Consider the following 22,376-nt stretch of genomic DNA (forward strand, 5'->3'; position numbering starts at 1 on the left):
GTTTGTAATATTGATGATAATAGAGAATTATAAAATTTATGATAAGGTAAGAATCCTCACGAAAAAAAATATTGAGCAAGTCTTTATTTTACGGTATTTATGAATATTAAATGTACATACGTGGATATAAAAAAATCTAAATTAGGAAAAACTTAGAAGTTGCTATAAATGTATCCACGTGGAACCAATATCGATGTATGTGGAAAAGCTTAATAATATTTAATGGTTATGAATTATTATGAATGTACATACGTGGATCAGGGGACTAAAATAGTACTGTAAAAGTCGGAAAAAACGATAAATTTTGAAAATATACGAAAATTTTCATTTTTCCTGCGACCTGTTAATGCCAATATAAAAAATAAAAACAATCCCCTGAGCTCAATCAATACTAATGGTTACGAATTATTAAATATATATGTGGATATAAAAAAATCTAAGAAGAAGTATAAATCATACCCAGAAGTTATTAAATGTGCCTACGTGGAACCAATATCAATGTATGTGGATCAGGGTCTAAAATAGTACGTGGAACAAATATCGATCAGGGTCTAAAATGGTACGTGGAACAAAGATCGAAACCCCAGAAAAATACGATATATTTAAAAAGTATCCAAAAATTTTCAGTAAAATAAACATAATATATAAAAACCAATAAATTAAAGCCCGTCAGCAAATTTTTTGTACCTACGTGGTAAATCATCGACGTGGATCAAAAAAAATGATGGTAAATGTGATGTGAAGGAACACGTGGATTCGGGTCTACATATGTGGATATAAAAAAAATCTAAGAAAAAGTATTAATCATACTCGGGTTATTATAAATGTACCTACGTGGAACCAATATCAATGTATGTGGATTAGAGTCTAAAATAGTACGTGAAACAAATATCGATCAGGGTCTAAAATAGTACGTGAAACAAATATCGATCAGGGTCTAAAATGGTACGTGGAACAAAGATCGAAACCGCAGAAAAACACGATATATTTTAAAAGTATCCAAAAATTTTCAGTAAAATAAACATAAAATATAAAAACCAATAAATTAAAGCCCGTCGGCAAATTTTTTGATAAATCTGATTAAATCCTGATGCGAATACTAAAAAAGTATACATATGTAGTTATTCAGTAAAATTCGAAGCAGATATCACATATACGTACCGGGGACGATGATTTTTTGTTGTGATAAAATTTATAAAATATGTTTGTAATAAACTAGTATTTTGATTTTGTTTATTGGTGATATTTTGTTGGTTAATTAGCTTAATAAAGCAAAAAATATGAAAAAAAAACTAAATTAACAAAAAACTAGCTGTAAGTAAGAATCAAGATGCTGAAGTCGTGGTCAATAAAGGGGAAAATAGGCAAATTTTTTTGTTGAAAAAAATCGAGAGTATGAACAAATTCTTTTGAAAAAGGTGAAATAAAATGAAAAATGGTAGTAATTACTACCCTGATGGTAATTACCCCCCTTTGTTGATTATCTTGTAAAATAGCATGAATTTTCGCTATTTTTTTCATTTCTGGTATTAACTCGCAATTCAGCTTCATATAATCTTTAGCATAAAAAATCAGTCGAAACTAAGAATTCCACCGTGTTGCATTAGGTAACGGAATTTTACGTGGTGATGCAATTCCATGTTCTTTTAAGTGAACTGTGTACGTCTTCGTGTAGGAGCATTAACAAAAACGTTCTTTATATCTTGCATAAAGCTTTTTAGATGTTAAATTGGGAAAAGTCTCGCTGAAAAAAAAATTTTTTTATTAGTAAAGACAGGTAAGATTCAAAGATTAAGATTATCATGAACTATACCCGATTTATGCGCACAACATGGCGCATGTATAACTGAGCATAACACTTTTCATATAAGCCGCAGAATTAGCGTATAATTTTAACTTTACCGAATATTTCCGAGTTCTTTAAATTTTGCTAAGTGTCCCAACCTTTTTGAAAAATCCGAAGGCATCCGGTTTATTCATATCTAATCCGGATTTAAAAATAAATCCGGTTTGAAACTCTAGGTGCGAAGGATTTCGACGTAATATTTGTGCGTTCTAGTACATAAACTTGCGAAGTTGCGTAATATTTTATGCTTGATTCCGGTACGTAAATTTTCGAAGGATTTCGAGCGTAATATTTCGCAACGATTACGGTACGTAAATTTTCGAAGGATTTCGAGCGTAATATTTTGTAACGATTCCGGTACCGTAAATTTTTCGAAAGGTTTCGGCGTAATATTTCGCAACGATTACGGTACGTAAATTTCGAAGGATTTCGAGCGTAATATTTCGTAACGGTTACGTACGTAAATTTTCGGGGGAAAAGTTTCGGCGTAATATTCCGCAACATTCTGAACGTAAAATTTGCAAAAGTATATGCTATAATATTTCGGAAGTTTACGATACCCGTAAACTTACGTATGTTTACTCCGTAAATTTACGGACATCGTAACTTACGTAATATTATGCCCGATTAAATTTGCTGATGACTACTTCGAACAATAGCAAGAAAAGTTCGCGCAATGGTAGATCAAGTAGTAGAATATAAGGATTTTAATATACCGTATCTATTATTCACAGTAAAATACGTTATAAACGTATGATTTAATATACCGTATCTATAGCAGAAATGAATGATACGTTATAGACGTATGAATTTAATATACCGTATCCATATTTTGCGAACAGTATACAAAATACCGATATACAGTAGAAAGATATTTATACAATATACGTTACAAATGTATGAAATTAAAATACCGTATCATACAGTCTATTCACCGTATACTTTGTTACATTTTTTATTATTGGCATTTTGCGAACAGTATACATAATACTGATGTGCAGTATATAAAATTGCGAACAGTATCAAAGATGCGAATATACAGTATATAAACAGTGTGCATATTTTTTATAGGGCATCTATGGCAGATTGAGAGTCAGTATGAATAGTGACCGTTGAAGACGAAGGAGTGACTGTAAGAGCAGCATGTATAGCGGCGATTTCAGCTCTTGTAGAAGAAGGCCAATTGTGAATAATTCCATGCGCGTGAGCAGCGATAGATTGGAAAAAACCAGCGCCATCGAGGACTTGAACCCAAGACCAACCCATAGAAACATCAGGAGTGCCAAGGTTAATTAAAGAACCATCAGTATAAAAACAATAATGATTATCGGGAGGAGTTGCTAACGGTGAGGCAGCAAAAGCCAGAGAGGCAGCCGAACCCAAGGAGGGAGAAGGAGAAGGAGAAATGAAAGTAACCACATCTTCTTGTGAAAAATTAGGTAGAATGTCCAAACGACCATAATAGGATCTTACAATCTCGTCAAGGTCCGCCCAAGTAAAAGGAGAAGTAATAGTGGTGGTGTCATGTCTAATACGCTCCTGCGTTGTTGGAAGAAGTAAAGATCTAAGAGGAGAAAGTTTTGGGATGATACATAAAGGAGTAACATCTGTTGGATTGCTTTTAGTATGGGTAACTGGTACATGTTTAGAACAACCAGGACAAGGAGTGAGCGTGATAACATCATTAGGTCGAGTCACACAATCAGAGGTCCAATGGACAATCTTGCAGAAATATTGTTGTTTGCTAAGTTGTTTTCCAAAAAGAGGAGAGCCATCTTCGCTTAAAGTCACGATCCATTTCATGGATTTTCTAGAGGAACCAAAAGCTGGAGCCAAATCAATGTTTGAAGGGATAGCTTCAGAAGAAAATTGATCCAAGAGCAAAGAATTGGAATTTGGAAAAGTGACGCAATGGTGGATATCAGTGAACCATTTATGCGGGAGGACACGATGGCCTTTCCTACTTGATAGATTGGATAAATAAACATTCCAAGTGATCATATGGGTTCCTTGAGGCGTGATGAATTGAGATAGGTAATAGAGTTGCAAACTTCTTAGACGTCGGAAGTAAGATATAAAAATTTTTGGAGTCATCACTTCAAATAAAGGCGTGTAACCATCAGGTACGGTGATGTCAGACAAGGTTGAAAATTGAGAACGTGACAACTTGAAAGGAGTGGTGGTCAGGAGAGCAATAGTGCAAGCGATATAATCCTGTTTAAAAGCGAAAAGTTTAGACCATAAAGTCCAATCTTTAACTAACAATGGAGAAATAGGAATCAAAAAAGAAAATTGAATTAAACGTAATCTATATAAAAATAAATTTTTTATAAAAAAGGAAGAAGAATTAGCTAATAAAAACAAATTAGTTAAATGTGTTTGTGATTGATGAAAAAATAAATTAATCAATCCCAAGCCTTGAGATAAAAACAAAATAGAATCTGGGAGTACACGTGAAAAATTGGCCTTATGTTTAACCAAGGAACGGATACTGCTGGTTGCCGAGGCGCATTCAGATTCAGAGAGGTGTGTGACTTGCATGCGATATTCCAATTTCGGAATAAGGACAGTGTTGTGTAAATAAACAACTTGTTTAGCAGATAATTTGGCAGGACGAACGGTAGCAGCGAAAGAGTTACATTCTCGAGCAACTTGCTTTCTGACAAAATCACAAGATCTAGCGACATTGAACCAGACGCCCAGGAAGCGGAAAGAACTATTCATGGAAATAGGCACAATAGAAATGGAAGGAACTTTGTTCAGTCCAGATAATCGCAAGTCAAACACGACTGGAGAAGGCGAAGGAGCTGAAGTGGAAGGCAACGAATTAGTAATTAAAACATATTTGTTGTGATTAGCGGAAGTATTATTGATCTGATAAAATTCTTCCGTAATAGAAAGCATCGATTCCATTCCAGATTTAGATGACGAAATTAAAGTGGAATCGTCCATAAAGACTAAGTTGTTGATGCGTAATCCATCTGGACTTGCCTCAGCCAAGGGATTAGATAAAGAAGGAGCATGAAGTATATATGGGTCCATCATTTCATTCTTAAGAACAGTCAATAAAGGGTCTATATATATAACCCAAAGTAAAGGAGAGATAACTTCGCCTTGATCTATACCAATACGAACGCGGTAAGAAGGTGTAGTTCCATGAGCAGTAAAAACGCGATTAGAGCGTTTCATAAAAAGGGATAAAATAAACTTGGTAGCAGAAGCAGGAAGTTTAATGCGTTCTAAAGCAAAACGCAACATCTTGAGATCAACCGAGTCGAAAGCCTTCGAAATATCTTGTGAAAGGATCCAAAGCGGCGATTTGTTGACATGGGCATCATGGATGATAGATTCGAGTACGACAATAGGGTTGCGACAAGAACCACCAGGGAGACCGGCGAAGTTTCCTCCTTTGAGAACTTCATTCGAAGCCAAAGTGGAAGCGAGACGATTATAAAAGAGTTTGACCAAAGATTTTCTAATTACTTCAAGTAAAGTAATAGGTTTTGTATTCTTGAGTTGACATTTCCATTCGTGAGGTTTAGGGATAGGGAAAACCATAGCTTGACGCTATAAATCAGGAATGTCTGCAGTGCGGAAACATGATTGGACCAGGATTAAAACCAGAGCAGAAGCGTTTGAACCCAGATGCTTAAGCATCTCATAAGTAATCATAGAAGGACCAGGAGCTTTGTCGTTAGGCATGGAAGAGACCGTAGACAACCATTCTTCAAGAGTAGGAGGATCCAACAAAGAATCATAAATAGAAGAATTCACATCATCCATAGGGCGATAAGCAGAAGACCATTTGTCAGGAAGAGCTGAAATGTTATCAGGAGGAGATGATTTAATAGGTACGGAATTCTGGAAGTGGTTGATAACAGCGTCGTCAATATCATGCAGGTCCGTTAAAAGTTTAGGTTGTGTAGGGTGGTCGATAAAGACACGATCCAAAGTGATACGACGTCGAGTCCTTGAGAGAGCTGAATTAATGAATGAAGAAATATCAGATTCAAAATTGTTGTCCCTATCATCCAATTTGGCACGAATGGAAGAATCTTGAAAATCTTTTTCTTTGAAAAGGAGGAGGCCATAAAGGGCACGGGAAATAGTCTTTAAGGATTCTAATAAAGAATTAAAACCGTCTTGCCTACATGTGGTTAAAGAAGTAGGTAAAATAGGGGGGGAAGGAATAACCTTCTTATAAAGATGAAGAATTTTTTGAAGTCGAATGAAATGAATGGACCAAACATGTTCATATCTATTAAAATATGTGGAAGGATATTTGCGCAATAAACGTATCGAATGCAAAAGACGGCTGAGGAAACGATAATGTTGAGTTAAAATTTCCAAATCTTTAGGCATCGTAGGTGTGTGTTGATTACCAACCGTGACAGATGGAAGAGAAGCATTAGCAGCTTTCACGATACGGGAATGTAAATATTCACATTGTTGATTGATGTGCCATGTTGAAAAAGTAGAAGGAAGAACGTCGCAAAGTGAGTCAGTGTGAGTGGAAAAAGATTCCCATTGTTGAGTAGTGACTGAATCAAATTTGAAAATGCGGCGAGTTCGACGTTGAAGTTGTTTAGCACGAGCAACCTTGATAGACGCAGCCAAGAGTGAATCATCAAAATACGTGATGACAGGATTGTGATCAGAAGAGCAAGTATCGTGGGCGTCGAATATGTAGGAAGTGAGAGCAAAGCTTTTTAGCATCGGGCAGGACCAAACATAGTCTATACGAGTAATCTGGTCATCACGGTGGAAGGTGCCTAGGGAATCAGAAGCATTAACAGGAATGGTTTCTTCATAACCATGAGATAAAAGATGATGCAACAAACGGTAAGACCGTTGAGAAGCAACAGAAGGACGGTTAAAATAAATAGGGTAATAAGTATCTAAGTGCATATTAAAATCGCCACAAATGGCGTGATAAAAATTTTGTTGTTTAGTTTGCACTAACAATTGTAAAAGGAGATCAATAGTTTCAGATCGTAATTTAGAATCGGAAATAGGAGGGATATATATAACAAAAATACGCAATTTGACGTTGCCTTTAAAATAAAGGTCAACAGATAAAATTCGTGAGGAATGCGAAACAAAATCTTGTACATGAGAAGCAAGGGATTTTTCAATAAAAAGGGAAACGCCACCAGTAGATTTGACTTGTTTAGTTTTATCTATGTCAGAGGAAAGGACAGTATAATTAGGAAGGCGTTTGGATAAAAAATGAATTTGTTTGGGGGATAAATGGGTATCTACGATACCACCAAAGGAAATATGTTTGAGGTTGAAAAAGTTTGAAATTTGTTCAATTTTAACTTGACTATTATGGCGAAGACCATTAACATTAAAGGAAGAAATATTAAAAGAATTAGGGATAGGAGAAACATTTAAGGTAGTAAATAAAGATTCATGTGCTGAAAAATTATAAATATCTACAGAGTTGGGGGGGTTTCGAACGAACGTATCATAATCAAAATTGTCAGTCATTAGAACACAATGATAATAATAAACGGGGAGGAGAAATGAGAAATCAGTTATTGCGAAGGAGCTGAAGCTCGATCGGAAGGAGAACCACCAAGAGAAGCGATAAAACCTTGAATGGAACCAGTGAGCGATTGCAAAGTATCTTTAATCGCTTTTTGATCTTGAATAACCGAGTTCAATTCGTCATGCGGGGAAGGGGTAGAAGTGGATGTAAGAGTTGAGTGCAGAATATTATTGAGTGTAGATTTGGGGGAAGGGGAATTCTTGACACCAGAAGATAAGGGAGCATTAGGATGTGGGATTAAGGTACCAGTAGTTTCAGGAGGGTCTTCTTCCATCCGATCAGGTTCAGAATTGACAACAGGAGCGGAGGGAGGATGGATGCCTAAATGGGCTTCAATAGCAGATAGCCGTTGATTGTTAAGTTCTAGATTTGAAATGCGGGATTCCACACGAGCAACATCTTGTTGAAGATTCTCTAAAACATTAAGAATCTTAAGGGCAGCCTCAAGAGCATTAGGAGAATTCGGATCCGGGAGTGGAGCACGAGCATTGGACGAAAAAGAAACAGATCTATCTTTGCCTTTTCGATTATTGGAAGGCGTACGTCCATGAGCAGTTGAGGAGGAGTTAACTGGACCAGAGGAGGAGGGTTTAGTATTGTTAGAGCTATTATTATTATTATTAGAGCGGTTAGAGTTTGAATTCAGACGCTGAGCAGAGGCAGAACGATCTCGGGATTTAGAGCGAGAGCAAGACCGAGAAATATTACGCGGAGCTCTTTGTTGGGCAGGTCTTTGGACAATGTTGAAGCGTTCTTTAAGGGCGGCAACAGGGTCGCGTGTACGTGAGCGTCCGCGGCGTTGATTGAGCGGGCAGGAGGTAGGAGCACAACCAAGCTTACCACATCTGTGGCAGAGGGCTTTCGAATCGTTGGAAGTACCCCACCGAAGAGTACGACCTTGGAATCCAATTGTTTGTTCCATAGCGGCATCCATTGTCTCTTGCGAGTTGAAGGTAACATAAGCCCAAGGCTTGGGTTTATAAGAATTTAGGGAAAGGGGAATGTTAATAGCTTTTGCTCCATGTTCTTTGACCAAAGGAGCGAGATGGATATCTTTAGTATTAGCGGGAAGTCCAGAGAGAACAGCCACGAACACTCTACGAGCAGCTTTTTGATCTAAGGAGTAATGGCAAGGGGTAACACGCAAGCAGGTGGAAAAGCAATAAACTGCCTATTGAGTTGTGAAACGGGAGATGGCATCGGCATGATCATAGACAATGCGAGCTTGTTGCATCTTAGCACCTTTCCTTGAGTAGAGATGGAGGGCAAGGAGATTGCCAAATTTCTTGAAGTAGGATTGGAGTTGCGGTTTAGTAATGAAGAACGGTATATCCGTGACTTGGATTGCACGGAGGTCTTCATCAGACCGGAGCTGTTTGGGATCGTACTAGTGGAATTGAAGGTCTGGAAAGTCGGAGTGTGTGCTTCCAACACACAAGTCACGAGCCTCCGCAGTATGGAAGTGAATGATGAGACGTTTAGCGTCTCCTGAACCAGTCATACGAGCCCGACCGGTATATGATTCATATGTTTCTAAAAACAAATTGTTAACGGCATCAATGATTGCCTTATTAGTTTTAAGTTTCTCTAGAGTTTGGGGAGTGGAGTTGGGCGCAGCCGCAGCCAGGAAATCTTGACGATTAATGGTAATGGTAGGGGAGGGATCGACAGCCTGATCGGGCGATGTACCATCATTCACGTCCATATTAGGGGACGCGTTAGGGGATGAGTTATTTTCTTTGTTTCGGGGTGCATGAATTGACGCGTTAGTACCAGAAGACGCGTCTTGGCCAGGCGCAGGAGGCGCAGCAGAATTATTCGGGGTAGAAGCTTGAGTATTTTCTTGAGCGGTGCTGCGGGAATTATTTTGTTGAGGAATAGCGGTCGAAGTTGAACCAACTAAACCACCATCAGCCGGCGCGTCGGCAACGAAATCTTCATAGTCTTCATCCATGGAGTCTTTTGTAAGTATACGGGAACGTTTTTGAGAATTATTATCACTATCAGAACCAGAGTTGTCAGAGAGTTGTTTTTTATTATTTTTCTTTTCTTGACGAGCAGCCTTATTACTATTAGGATTATAGCTGCCGCCACCTCTTCTAGCAAGGTTTCTAGACATGTTAGAAGGTATGAGTTGGGTAAAATATAAGAGTTGTTAGTACGAAGATATAAAATTTTCTTTCCGAAAATTTTTGGTTAATAGATCGGCGGTAAGAGATCTATCATCAGTCCTATCAGTCCTATCATCAGTCCTTGTCAAGGTAAACATAGCATGAGCTTGAATTTTATTAATTAATGCCGAAGTAACTTTAGAGAAACACAGAGTGATCTAAAAAGTACCGCAACAAGTGCAGAACTAATAGAAAAACAAAGAACAAATAATCTTCCGAAATTACAAATAAGAAAAGCTAAGATTAAAAACCCCACCCTCTCTATATAAATAACTACGGCTACTCCCCCCAAATATATCTCAAAATGAGTAAAGTCGACTATGCTATACGTAACCCATCCAGCGCCGTACCCACTCCTAGAATCGGTAAAGAACCTCCGAGCTACCATTAGCACTATCAAAAACGCCTAAAATTCAATTTCCCCTATTTGACTACATACTATGGATAACAAACCTATTTCACAAAGACCTCCGGGAACTTTTTAGTGTCGTGCAGTCCAGCCGATGGGGAACTTTTTAGTGTCGTGCAATCCCTGAAGGGACACCCACCTCATTTCGAATGATCCCAAACGGAGGACACCCACCTCATTGCGAACAATCCATCGACCTAAGATCTACCTAGATAAGTCAATCCAATGATAGTCCATCATGTGACCACCTTGATCGGCATACTACAAAAACTGCGGTACCCAACCTGTCACCCCCCTTATCACCCCAATGATGATCGATTTTGAAAATTGTAACACCAAGCCACCATGACGATCAAATTTTCCAGTATCCCCCCAATCAGTCCTTGTCAAAAAATGCTAGGATGCCTGATGATGAGTCATCAGTTCTTGTCGCAAAACACGAGGATACCTGATGAATAAGTTATTGGATTATTGGCGCAAAAGCATTCGTTGAAAAACTATGGATTATATTACAGAAAATGTGAACGGAGTTCATGTCACGTGATACCCTGAACAAATGTGTAGAGTGTCGCGTGACTTCATGCGGGTACGTAGATCATTTCCTTTTTGGGCGATACCCGTTCCACAAAAATCGATTTGGTAAGAATGCGTTTGGAACCTTGTGTAACATAAATTTCCTTTTTCGGTAATTCGGGATTACGCGGTAATGCCGGCCGGATCTAAAAAATATGACTCTGCAGGGTAATTCCTACGAAAGTCAAGTACAAAATGCTTACTCCTGTTGAAATTCAATCATTCCACTTCCAGTCCAATCTCCAAGGATCGCCTCCCCATCTGCTCACTTAATGCATACTCTATGGTTTCCCTCTCTTAGGGGTCCACAACCATCCCATTCCTAAGCATTTTCTCCATAATATAAAGCTGATCCTCGGTAAGGCGGTTTATCCATCTTTTATAGAGGTCGTTTACATCTTCAAACGTTATCCAGTCAATTTCCCTCTTTATATAATGCTTTCCGAGAGCTTGGATTTCACAGTACACATCCCCGATCGTAGTGGCATAATTTTCCCACCTCTTATATGCCTCTCGACGAACTTCCTGCCACCACACTCTATCTACCTTACTCGCTGCAATAAGGTCAGTATCCGGGATCTTTGTGACAATGCGTTCGACTATTTCTACTGGTAATCGGTCCAACATGATGTTATGTTACTTATACTATAGCTATCTTCAATTACTGTATGCCTATTACACATGGATAAAAAATATAGACTAAATTCGTACAGAATCGTAGGACCACAGGAGCCGCTTATGCAAGAAGTTCTGTTAAGGTTTTCTCGGCCTCGTTTTTAGTAATAGCTCGCTTTGGGGGACCGGTTGATGAGTCCTTAGTCGCATTATAATACAATTCGAAGAGGGCCTCAAGCTTATCTAGGAGAGCTTGTTTATTCTTGTATGATTCGCGGATTTTTGCTATTTTAGCAGTATATGCCGCATTATCTGGGAAGAGTTTTCTGGCCACGAACTTCACATATGATACAGGAGAATTTGCCGTCTGGATTCGCTTGATATACTTCACGTGGTCCTGGACGAGGTAACTGGTTTTGCTAAACCCAGATACTAATGCGACTACTATAGTATCTTTTAATGCGCGGATAATCTTGGGGACAGTTTCGTCAGTGATAACACTAGGCTGAATGCGCGATGCCTCGTAAATAACCTCCTCACTAGTGCTGTCAGTGCTGTTAACAATGCTTGCGAATTCGGTATATGTTGACATGATTCTTTGTACTTTGTAAAAAATATAAATCTTCAGTTACCTGTTTATTCGAATGAGAAAAAATAAATATGAAACTCGGGGTTTACACTTGGGATACTGCAAGGCAGTAGAAGCGTCGCTTGGCCTTTTGTATCAATGGAGAGCCTGGTCTATATAACCAGGGGATAGCGACTTTCTGGATGATCTTAGCCGCTTTATTGTTCCTTCTTTCTATATATCTCCTAAAGGCTTTCTGGATCATTTCAGCATGATGAGTATAATAGTCGAAATTAAAATGCTTCGAGCAACTATATAAATGTAGTCGTACCGCTTGATCCATGGAAGCATCGGCTCCCCATCCGCGATCAATAAAAGATTTACAGTAGGTACAGTACCACCTATTTGGTAGTCGTGATACTATTCTTCTAATGTGCACAATATAAGCATATACAGCTTTCGACGAGACCTTGGATAAGGTAGCCGCCTATGAAAACCTATTCTACTACAAGTCTCATAATATTGCACAGCATTCTGAATGCGCTTAGCCCACGTGTGGAAACTTTCGTCGTCTTGTCTACCTAATCCGTCGGTGTTTTGCATTTGGGTATCTTGTAAGATTACATGTTCTATAGGTTTATTCAATTATGCTATCACGGTATGTCGGTAAAAAATAAACCTACCAGTTCTTAGCAATCATGTCCAGATAACCTTGTTCGCATTTTTCACATGGCAGTATCCCACGGTTTCAAACTTGAAAGTCTTTAGAGTCGTATCTGCATTCTCTGAACAAGTGAAAAGCGCGGGGCTATCTGGCTGCTCTTCTAAAATAAATCCATCCGTATGGATACGTCGTACTTTATCCTTGTATGGTTGAATTGCCTCAGATGTGATTTTGCGACCACGTGCTAATAAGAATGGGGCGATCCTGGGATACTCACCTTTGAAGGGATTACCCGGGTTTGTGAACTGGAATCGCCACTGGTCAGATCCTACTGGTATGATAGAGTCGAGTGTATGGCCCTCTGGAAATGTAAATGGGTCTGTTTGATCTGCGGTGAGTGTCTTGTAATTACGCTTCCTCTGGCATAATGCTCCCCATAATGTGTTGAGGACTCGCTTTGCCACGCGGCCAGCTACGCCACCTTGGTTTTTAATTTTCAAGAGGAAGTGTACATACTCACCAAATATTACAGTTCCAGGGATTCTTGCTTCTCTATCATATATCAATGCATTTGGCTTCCCATCCTGTATTAACTGTATATTGAGACCAAGTTTTTTTGCTCGTTGTAAGTCGATGAATGTATAGATTCCCCTTTTATTCTGTCGGAAGAGAATATTATTCCCACTTACCTTAGCATGGAATAATCCATACAAGGCATAACCCCTGTGGTCAACAAAGTCATTAAGTGTCTGGAATTTACCCCGTCTGATTGGAAAGTTCGCGTTCGATTGTTGGATACTCGGGTATAAACTTGTTGCATCGTACTGTCTTCCATAGCCCTTCCACTCGTTATCTGCCCAGATTAATCCTCCCATCATTGCATCACTTAACCACTCTGCTTCTATCGGGTCAAGAGGATCATTGGCTGGAATCCCTACACTTAATCGTTCGAATAACCAGAGAGCCGTTCTTTTGTAAGACCAGTTATGGTATGATAAGTCGATTCCTAAACTGAACTTCTTTGTAGTTTGTAAGAAGATATCCCGCTCCTCGTGGATTTTCTGATATGCTTCTTCAAGAGTTTCATATACTCCAGTCTTACGGTTTTTCTCGACGGGGATGAAAGAACTCTTGGAATTCTTAGTCTTTTGAAACTGCGCAATTGTGCAAGACTTAACTGTTTTGCCGTTGTATATTGTGACTACATTATTGGTCCCATCTTCATAGTATACAATGGGTAAATTACGCTTTCTATCTATTTTACTGGGGTGGAGTCTTCCGGGATTTAACGCGATGGAGTAATGGCCTTCTGATAGGATGAGAGTCGCACGTCTATCGGACTTACTCTTAGAGATTCGGGTAATGTCCCCCACAATATTAATTGCGAGACTTCCTGCAAGTTGTTCAACCTTGTCCATGCATGAAACTGGGATGGGAGCATCGCGATTGAGACCTAATGCCTTTTTGATATACTCGGGCTTTTCGATTGACTTTGGCATTTTAGAGAATGTGCCGTAGATATTTTTCAGGCATTCATACAGGCAATCATTTAGCTTCCCCGTTGCAACCTCCTGCAACCGGTGGGGCATCTACATAAATTATGAATCGTTCAAAATAATCAGGGTCTGCGTCATCCGGTAGTTGTGCTTCGTCGTAATGATCCAAGAGTGAGAAAAGGCTAGCTGGTTGGTTTCCTGATGTCCAACCACCGGGTTTCCAGTTTTCATAGGGAAGTAAAATCTGGAATTTACAATTTGGATATTGGGATTGGAGTCGCTGACCGAGTCTTGCTATTGCTCCTCTGGAAAAGCGGACGCCAGAAAACTGGAGTTCCTTGATGTCAGGTCGTGTTGGTAAGGCGCGTGCAATTTTTGAATGAGTCATTTGATATACTATGAATTGTATTCAATTGTAATATAGCTTTTCTTTATAATAAGTGTAGGATAATTTAGGACAAAAAAATATAAGATAATTACACGTCACTTATCTTATTAAATGGAGTCAATCATATCACAGACCTCATCAAAATACTCATCATCAAACTCGTCGATGATTCCATTGGCAGCTTCCCATTCACGTTCCATATTAGTCTTTGGACGTTCCTCGGGGATCTCTCGCGCTTTACCCTTATCTGCCCTCATAGTTTCATAACCAGAGGGGTGGGAATAATTTCGGCATTACGATTATCCTTGTATACTCTTATTAAATCCGCGAGTTCTTTACGGCTAGGTGTTTTAGGTAAGTATCCATTATATTCAATCCAGTCCTTGAAACGGTCTACTACTTCCCTAAGGTAGTACTGGTACTCGTCCTCAATACGCGTTGTGGGACATTCCTCTACTTCAAACGCGAGTATTTCCCAGTCATAGTCATCTGACGCATCTTGATACTTGGCCCATAATTCCTTACCTGTATTGTAGAGTTCATTGAAGACCTGGTCTTTTGAATTTTTAACCCACGGTTTGCGATCCTATCGGTGTCTTTCATGACAAGCCCAGTGCGCTCGAGTGCCTTCCTTTGGTTCAGGATTCCGGTCGACTTCTGGTTCTGTGTCGGGTTCTGGGATAAGTTGCTCTTCGGGAGCCGGTTCTGGGTCAGGCTTAGTGACAGATGCAGAAGATTCTGCGGGAGACTCGGATTGTTGTTCAGGAGTTGGGTCCATGGTTGTAGAATCCGAGTCTGATAATAAGTCATCTAAGATGTCATAGTTATCTGGCTCGGGGGCAGACGGTTTTTCAGGAACTGGGTTTGCGGTTGTAGAATCCGAGTCTGATAACAAGTCGTCTAAGACGTCGTAGTTATCTGGCTCAGGGGTAGACGGTTTTTCTTCCCTTGACTCTTGTGGGCGTTTTTTTAAGTGATCAGGCTTGGGTGGAAGCGGTGGAGGAGTCTTGCGAATTACAGGTGCAGGTTTTTCCTCGACAGGTTCGGGTTTTTTCTCGGCGGGTTTCTCGGCAACTAACTCTACTTCCTCTACTGGTGCTTTTTGTACGTCTTGTACATCTTGGATTACTTTACTAAAATTCTCCGTGATTTTTGCTTTATCTAGTATGTAATAGTTTATTCGGGCACCTGAACGTCTTGGGCGGGTTTTAGGAATGAATTGTTTAATCTCCATGCCAAACTTATTATCACTAAGTGTTTTGTTTTCGCCCTTCTCACTGCACCAATTCTGATAAGTGCTATAGAAATTTGTACACGAGATTTCAAGTGTGTCGCAATTGTCGGGCCACATCATTTCAAGGTAATATTGTATAAAACGCTGGGGATTTGGGATACTTGCTTCAATTAACTCCCGTTTCATTTGAGTATCAGGAATAGATCGGGGATTGAAGCTAGTTAAGTCTCGGCTAAGTAGATAGGACATGAAGGAACTGGCTGTATCCGGATTTTCTAATACTTTTACGAGAGAACCGAAGTATTCTCTATTGCCTTTATATTTGGCTGAAACATTGAGAGCTACAAATCTTTCATCTCCCATTTCTATGCGGATTGGCATAGCATGATTACTGAGGATCATGTAGCCAGCAAAGTCATCAATAACCTTTACATCTATCCCCTTTTCCTCAATAGAGATGTAAGACTCGGTGATTAAACTCTTGAGTCGGTTGTTTGCCGTGCCGTTCCTTGCCTGACATATCGCATTCATTGAGGATAATAAGTTTTTTGGCACGAACAGCCGCATTGAACCTTCCCATTACATCTTCAAGACGGGTAGTGGAGAGGAAGTTTTCACGGCCGAGAATACGTTCTCCGATAAAATCGGTTAAGATATTCTTACCACATCTGGGGGGACTGCGCATGATAATTGCTGTACCGGGTTTTTTGTCTGGATTTTGAATTAGAAATGCGAGCCAGTTGAGGATGTATATGGTTAATTGCTTGTCCTCTGCACACCATACCTCATGAACGTGTCGGATGATTGGATTAACTAGATTTGGTTTAATGCGCTCAGCGGGTTGGGCCCTGAAACCTAGGAAGAGATTGAAGAATTCAGGATTATACTTTGGTGCGTTTGGGGGATAAGGCATGAAGTTTACATCTGTATAACAGATCTTTGCGATTGAAGCTTGGAGAAGAAGATCCTTTAATTTTGTGGATGTGGTCGCGTCACTGTCTTCTCCGGTATCTGACCGAATAATTACCTTGTGCTTAGTAGAAATCCCCTTGAGATCTGCGGTGAACTCGAAGTATATGCTTCCATTGTAAGCCTTCTTTTTTCTAATCCACATGCTAAATTTTGTGGTGATGAAAGCCACAGAAGCCGAGATTGCTGAATTGACGCTTTCTTTCGTGTGTGTACCTACACATTTTTTAAGAAGGTCATCGTAGAAGAAACGGTTGTTAGGGTTAAAGATTGCTGGAACTTGAGCGGCCATTTTTTGTTCTATCAAATCGAGTACTAATTTATAGTTACCTAATCTTCAATTGCCGAATATATTTTTTCGAGTGAGATAGAGGGGCAGGTGTCCATAGCTTGAATCGGGTTTTAGAGTCTGAGGGGCTGACTAAGGTGTCCATAGTTCGGCTGCCATAGTTTGGGACATAGAGCGGTCATAGTTCGGTGGCTATAGCTCGGTGGCATGGTTCGCTGGCCAATGGGCGGCGGTCATAGTTCGGTGGTCATAGTTCGGTGGCATAGTTCGGTGTCCCAGGTAAGTAGATAAAGGGTGGTCATAGCTTGAATCAGGTTTTGGAGCCTGAGGGGCTAACTAAGGTGGCCATAGTATTATCATAAGTTTTTTGAACTGCGGCCAGTACTATGACCGGATATTCTGTCTGATTTTGGCTTTATTCGCGTTTTTATCCACTTTTTAGTAGTCTGGTCATAGTGGTCATAGTGGTCATAGTAGTTTTATATATAAGAAAAAATGGAGTAAAAAAAAGAAGTTGGAAAGTACTGTGACCAGCCATGGCCACTGTGGCCATGGCGGTAGTATATATCACAGGTCGAAATGCTAAAAATCGGCAAAAAAAATGGCGCGAAAAGCAGTGGCTATTTTTGGCTATTTTTGGCTATTTTTGGCTGTTTTTGGCTATTTACGAATTAACCTATACTATTTGTAAATAGTTTATACAAATTTGCGAATAGTTTATGCGATTTGCGCCATTTTTTTTGCCTATTTTTGATCATTTGACGTGTGTATGGAGAATTCTCTACCCCATGGAGGGGGGAAGGAGGTACTGCGAGGCCGTGAGGCCGAGGTGGGGTGAGCGTAGCGAGACACACTACCAGCCCGACGACAAAAATAATAAAATATAATAAAAAACGTTAAATTAAACGTTTTTTATTAATTTTTGTCAAAAAGTTTCGAAAAATCAAAACTTTACGGTAACCCTACAATAATATTAAAAAAAAAAACGTTTTTAATATTAAAAAATGTTTTTTAAAGTTTCGAAACTTTTGTTTTAAAACTTACCTTTGGAAATCGATATCTAAGTAGGAGCCGATTTCCTATATAAAATATAAAAAAAACGTTAGAAAACGTTTTTTTTATAAAGTTTCAAATTTTTTTTTCGAAACTTATCTGGGACATTGGTATCCACGCCAGAACCGATCTCCTTACAATAATATAAAAAAAAAAAATGTTTTTTCGTTAAAAAACATTTTTTTTAAATAGTTTCAAAGAAATTCTTCAAAACTTACCTTTGGAATTCAGTATCCAAGTAGGAGCCGATTTCCTATATAAAAGTATAAAAAAAACGTTAAAAAACGTTTTTTTTATAAAGTTTCAAATTTTTTTTTCGAAACTTACCTTTGGAATTCGGTATCCAAGTAGGAGCTGATTTCCTATATAAAAGTATAAAAAAAACATTAGAAAACGTTTTTTTTATAAAGTTTCAAATTTTTTTTTCAAAACTTACCTTTGGAATTCGGTATCCAAGTAAGAGCTGATTTCCTATATAAAAGTGTAAAAAAAACATTAGAAAACATTTTTTTTATAAAGTTTCGAATTTTTTTTTTGAAACTTACCTTTGGAATTCAGTATCCAAGTAGGAGCCGATTTCCTATATAAAAGTATAAAAAAAAATGTTAGAAAACGTTTTTTAAAGTAATAGTTTTGCAAAAAAAAATTAATAAAATCAGAACGTTAACTAATATTCCGATTGAAAATATTAAATGAATAGTTAAAAAACATTTCGTAAAAAATAAAAATGTTAAAAATCAGAACATTATTTCTGATAAAAAATTAAAAAAAAATCCCAAAACATTTAAAACTGTTTTGTTTAGGAATCTTTACAGAAACTTTAAGTTTTCAAGTGATATCATTTCGATATCATTTTGATATCATTTCAATATCAATTTAATATTGATACGATATCGAAATAAAGTATTATCACTTTGATATCATTTTGATATTAAATTGATATCGAAATGATATCAAAATGATAATAGAAATGATATTGAAACAACATCTTTAAGTTTAGAAATGATACCGTTAAGATAAACTTAACGATATCGATTCTATATTGATTAAAAATGGTAAGTTTCTGTAAAGATGAAGTTAGATGAAGATAAAGTTTCGAAACTTTAGTTTAAATAAAGTCTAAATTCGGTAATAAATCAACTAATTGCCGGATTAAATTTACTGTAGCTGCGGCTTAGTACATCATAAGTTGATTTTAAAAAATCGTTTATTCAATTATTTACATTATCGATATATCGATATTCTACCAATTTTTATAAATCGACCATAAATCATATATGTCAAAATTTGAATAACTTCTGAAATTGAGCCGAAATGTGTGACAGATCTTTCGAACTTGTGCCACACTGGTCAAAATCAATTCTATCGGGTACATATCGGGTACCTATATATCGGTGGCTAATCGGATAAATATCAGGTATTTTTACATATCGGGTACCTGATATCTAAACTATTAGTCACTGATATGTATATCGGGCATTGATCTATCTTACACATATCAGGTACCCGATATGTATTTTAATACGTTAAGATTTTTATTTTGTATAACGTACTGTATTATTTATAATCCGTTTCAACTAAAATTTTTTATTTAAATTCATTTTTTAGATAACTTTTATAAATAATTTTTTAAGAAATTTTAAAAGTCCATTTGAATAATATTTAATAGGGATTTTATTTAAGAAACTTTTAGATTTTTTAGATTTTTTTGAGAAATTTTTTGAGTCCGTTTGGAAAAATTATTTTTTGAGAATTTTTTAACTAAGGGGATCGTTTAGAGCATTTTTTGATAGAGAATTTTCTAAGGGTTTATTTGAGAAAATTATTTTTTGAGAATTTTTTAATTGAAGGTATCATTTGATAAAAATTTCTAAGAGTTCGTTAGGGAAATTTTTTTGTATTTTTTAATTAAGGAAATTGTTTAGGGGCTAGTGCTCCTAACAGATCGGTTCAGACCTTCCTTTTTTTAAATCCTGGTCGTTCAGTTTCATCTCACGTCCAGGTTTTTTTTTTAAAAAAAAAGGGAATGTTAATTAGTACGTTCCCTTAAGTAAAAATAAAAAAAAAACAAAAAAAAGAAACGAACTTACCATAGTTCGTTCTTTTTTTTAAATCCTGGTCATTCAGCTTCGCTTCACGTCCAGGTTTCCTAAAAAAAAAAAGGGAACGTTAATTAGTACGTTCCCTTAAGTAAAAATAAAAACAAAACAAAAAAAAGAAACGAACTTACCATAGTTTGTTCTTTTTTTTTAAATCCTGGTCGTTCAGCTTCGCATCATGTCCAGGTTTTCTAAAAAAAAGAAAGGGAATGTTAATTAGTATGTTCCCTTAAGTAAAAATAAAAAAAACAAAAAAAAAATGAACTTACCATAGTTCATTTTTTTTAAATCCTGGTCGTTCAGCTTCGTCTCACGTCCAGGTTTCCTTAAAAAAAAAAGAAAGGGAACGTTAATTACGTTCTCTTAAGTAAAAATAAAAAAAAAACTTAAAAAAAAGGAACGAACTTACCATAGTTCGTTCATTTTTTTTAAATCCTGGTCGTGTTGTTAGACTTCGTTCATCCAGGCTTCCTACTAAAAAAGAAGGGAACTGTTAATTACGTTCCCTCAAGTAAAAATAACAAAAAAAAAGAAACGAATTTACCTAGTTCGTTCTTTTAAATCTTAGTCGTCCGGCTTCGTCCATTCATCCAGGAAAAGGTTTTTTAAAAAAAAAAATTTTTTTTTTTATTTAAAAAAAAATTTGATCTGAATCTGTTCAGATCGGATCAGATTTTCTTGTATTATAGGGCATTTCACTGGTTGAAATTTATGCTATTGGGTATTTAGTATATCGGTATATTTGATTGGCCGATCTACACATCTTTTTTTTTGTAGATTCCGGGTAAGTCCTAAAAAAAAGGCCAAAAAAAAGTGAAAGTCCTAAAAAGACAAAAAAAATGACCAAGAAAAAAAGAAGACAGTGTCTTAAAAAAAGTGAAGACCGAAAGAAAGAAAAAACCGAAATGAAAGACCAAAAAAAAAGAGGGAGAAGTCCTAAAAAGAAAGACCGAAAAAAATGTAAAAAGTGTCTAAAAATTTTGTTTTTTTATGTAAGAACGTTCATTAACGTTCTTTTACTGCTTTTTTTTTGTAGATTTTGGCCGGAACTTAGAAATGGAGATCGGTGAGTATTTTTAAAAGGAGTAAGCAAGTTTTTCTTTAATTTTTCATATGTAAGAACGTTTATTAACGTTCTTTTACTTTTCATTTTTTGTAGATTTCGGCCTGTGAACTTGAAATTAGGATCAGTAAGTGTTTTTAAAGAGGAAAGCAGGAGGTTTTTTTATGTAAGAACGTTTATTAACGTTCTTTACTTCTTTTTTTTGTAGATTTTAGCCTGCAATTCGGAAATAGGGACCGGTGGGTATTTGGAGAAGTAGGAGGTTTTTTTTTGTTTTTTTTATGTAAGAACGTTTATTAACGTTCTTTTATTTTTTTTTTGTAGATTTTGGTCCGGAACTCAGAAATGGAGACCGTTGGTGAGTATTTTTAAAGGAAGGAAGGGGATTTTTAAATTTTTCTTCATGTAAAAACGTATATTAATGTTCTTTTATTTCTATTTTTTTGTAGATTTCGGCCCGGAACTCAGAAATGGAGACCGGTAAATATTTTTAAAAAGGGAAGTAGGGGTTTTTTATTTTATTTATGTAAGAACGTTTATTAACGTTCTTTTATTTCTATTTTTTTGTAGATTTCAGCCCGGAACTCAGAAATGGAGACCGGTGAGTATTTTTAAAAAAGGGAAGTGGGGGTTTTTTATTTTATTTATGTAAGAACGTTTATTAACGTTCTTTTACTTCTTTTTTTTGTAGATTTTAGCCTGCAACTCGGAAATAGAGACCAGTGAGTATTTGGAAAAGTAGGGGTTTTTTGTTTTCTTTATGTAAGAACGTTTATTAACGTTACTTTACTTCTTTTATTGTAGATTTTAGCCTGGAACTTGAAAATGGAGACCGGTGAGTATTTCTAAATGTTTTTTTATATTTCTTCATGTAAGAACATTTATTAACGTTCTTTTACTACCTTTTTTTGTAGATTTTAGCCCGGAATTCGGAAATGGTGACCAGTGGTGAGTATTTTTAAAGGGAGGAAGCGGATTTTTTTAATTTTTCTTTATGTAAGAACGTTTATTAATGTTCCTTTACTTCTTTTTTTGTAGATTTTAGTTCAGAACTTGGAAATGGAGACCGGTGAGTATTTCTAAAAGAGGAAGTTGTTTTTTTATATTTCTTCATGTAAGGACGTTAATAATGTTTCTTTTTTTTATCATTTTTATTAGGGACATGGATTCTTGGATAATAATACAAACTGTAAGTTGAGTGGATGAAGGAGATTCTAAATTAATATTTATTATTGTAATATTACGAAAAATCAGTGATTTAACTTGTTGACTGGTATATGCATGATAGGTTACCGATAGGTACCCGATATGTGACTAATTGGTATATTTAAGTAGGGTTTTGTATTATTTAAAGCAATAAAGAGTTTAACTTGCAGTGTAATTCT

At 37.0% G+C, this 22,376-nt stretch overlaps 4 protein-coding genes across 4 annotated transcripts; all 4 read right to left on the bottom strand.

Annotated features, from left to right (window-relative positions):
* Positions 1-10,850: 10,850 nt before the first annotated feature.
* Positions 10,851-11,180, bottom strand: OCT59_000689 (uncharacterized protein; the record flags this gene model as incomplete). Its single annotated transcript, XM_066139028.1, has 1 exon — positions 10,851-11,180. The coding sequence occupies one exon, from the start codon at positions 11,178-11,180 to the stop codon at positions 10,851-10,853; it is 330 nt and encodes a 109-aa protein (XP_065988467.1).
* A 109-nt stretch (positions 11,181-11,289) lies between these two features.
* On the bottom strand, positions 11,290-11,760 carry OCT59_000690 (uncharacterized protein; the record flags this gene model as incomplete). Its single annotated transcript, XM_066139029.1, has 1 exon — positions 11,290-11,760. The coding sequence occupies one exon, from the start codon at positions 11,758-11,760 to the stop codon at positions 11,290-11,292; it is 471 nt and encodes a 156-aa protein (XP_065988468.1).
* Positions 11,761-12,432: 672 nt separating this feature from the next.
* On the bottom strand, positions 12,433-13,899 carry OCT59_000691 (uncharacterized protein; the record flags this gene model as incomplete). The annotated part of the gene is made up of 1 exon (XM_066139030.1): positions 12,433-13,899. The coding sequence occupies one exon, from the start codon at positions 13,897-13,899 to the stop codon at positions 12,433-12,435; it is 1,467 nt and encodes a 488-aa protein (XP_065988469.1).
* A 46-nt stretch (positions 13,900-13,945) lies between these two features.
* OCT59_000692 (uncharacterized protein) lies at positions 13,946-14,284 on the bottom strand (the record flags this gene model as incomplete). Its single annotated transcript, XM_066139031.1, has 1 exon — positions 13,946-14,284. One exon carries the CDS (start codon positions 14,282-14,284, stop codon positions 13,946-13,948), a length of 339 nt encoding a protein of 112 aa, XP_065988470.1.
* Between the last annotated feature and the right edge of the window lie 8,092 nt (positions 14,285-22,376).

Source organism: Rhizophagus irregularis, chromosome 1 (genome assembly GCF_026210795.1).
Source record: "Rhizophagus irregularis chromosome 1, complete sequence".
Lineage (NCBI taxonomy): Eukaryota > Fungi > Glomeromycota > Glomeromycetes > Glomerales > Glomeraceae > Rhizophagus > Rhizophagus irregularis.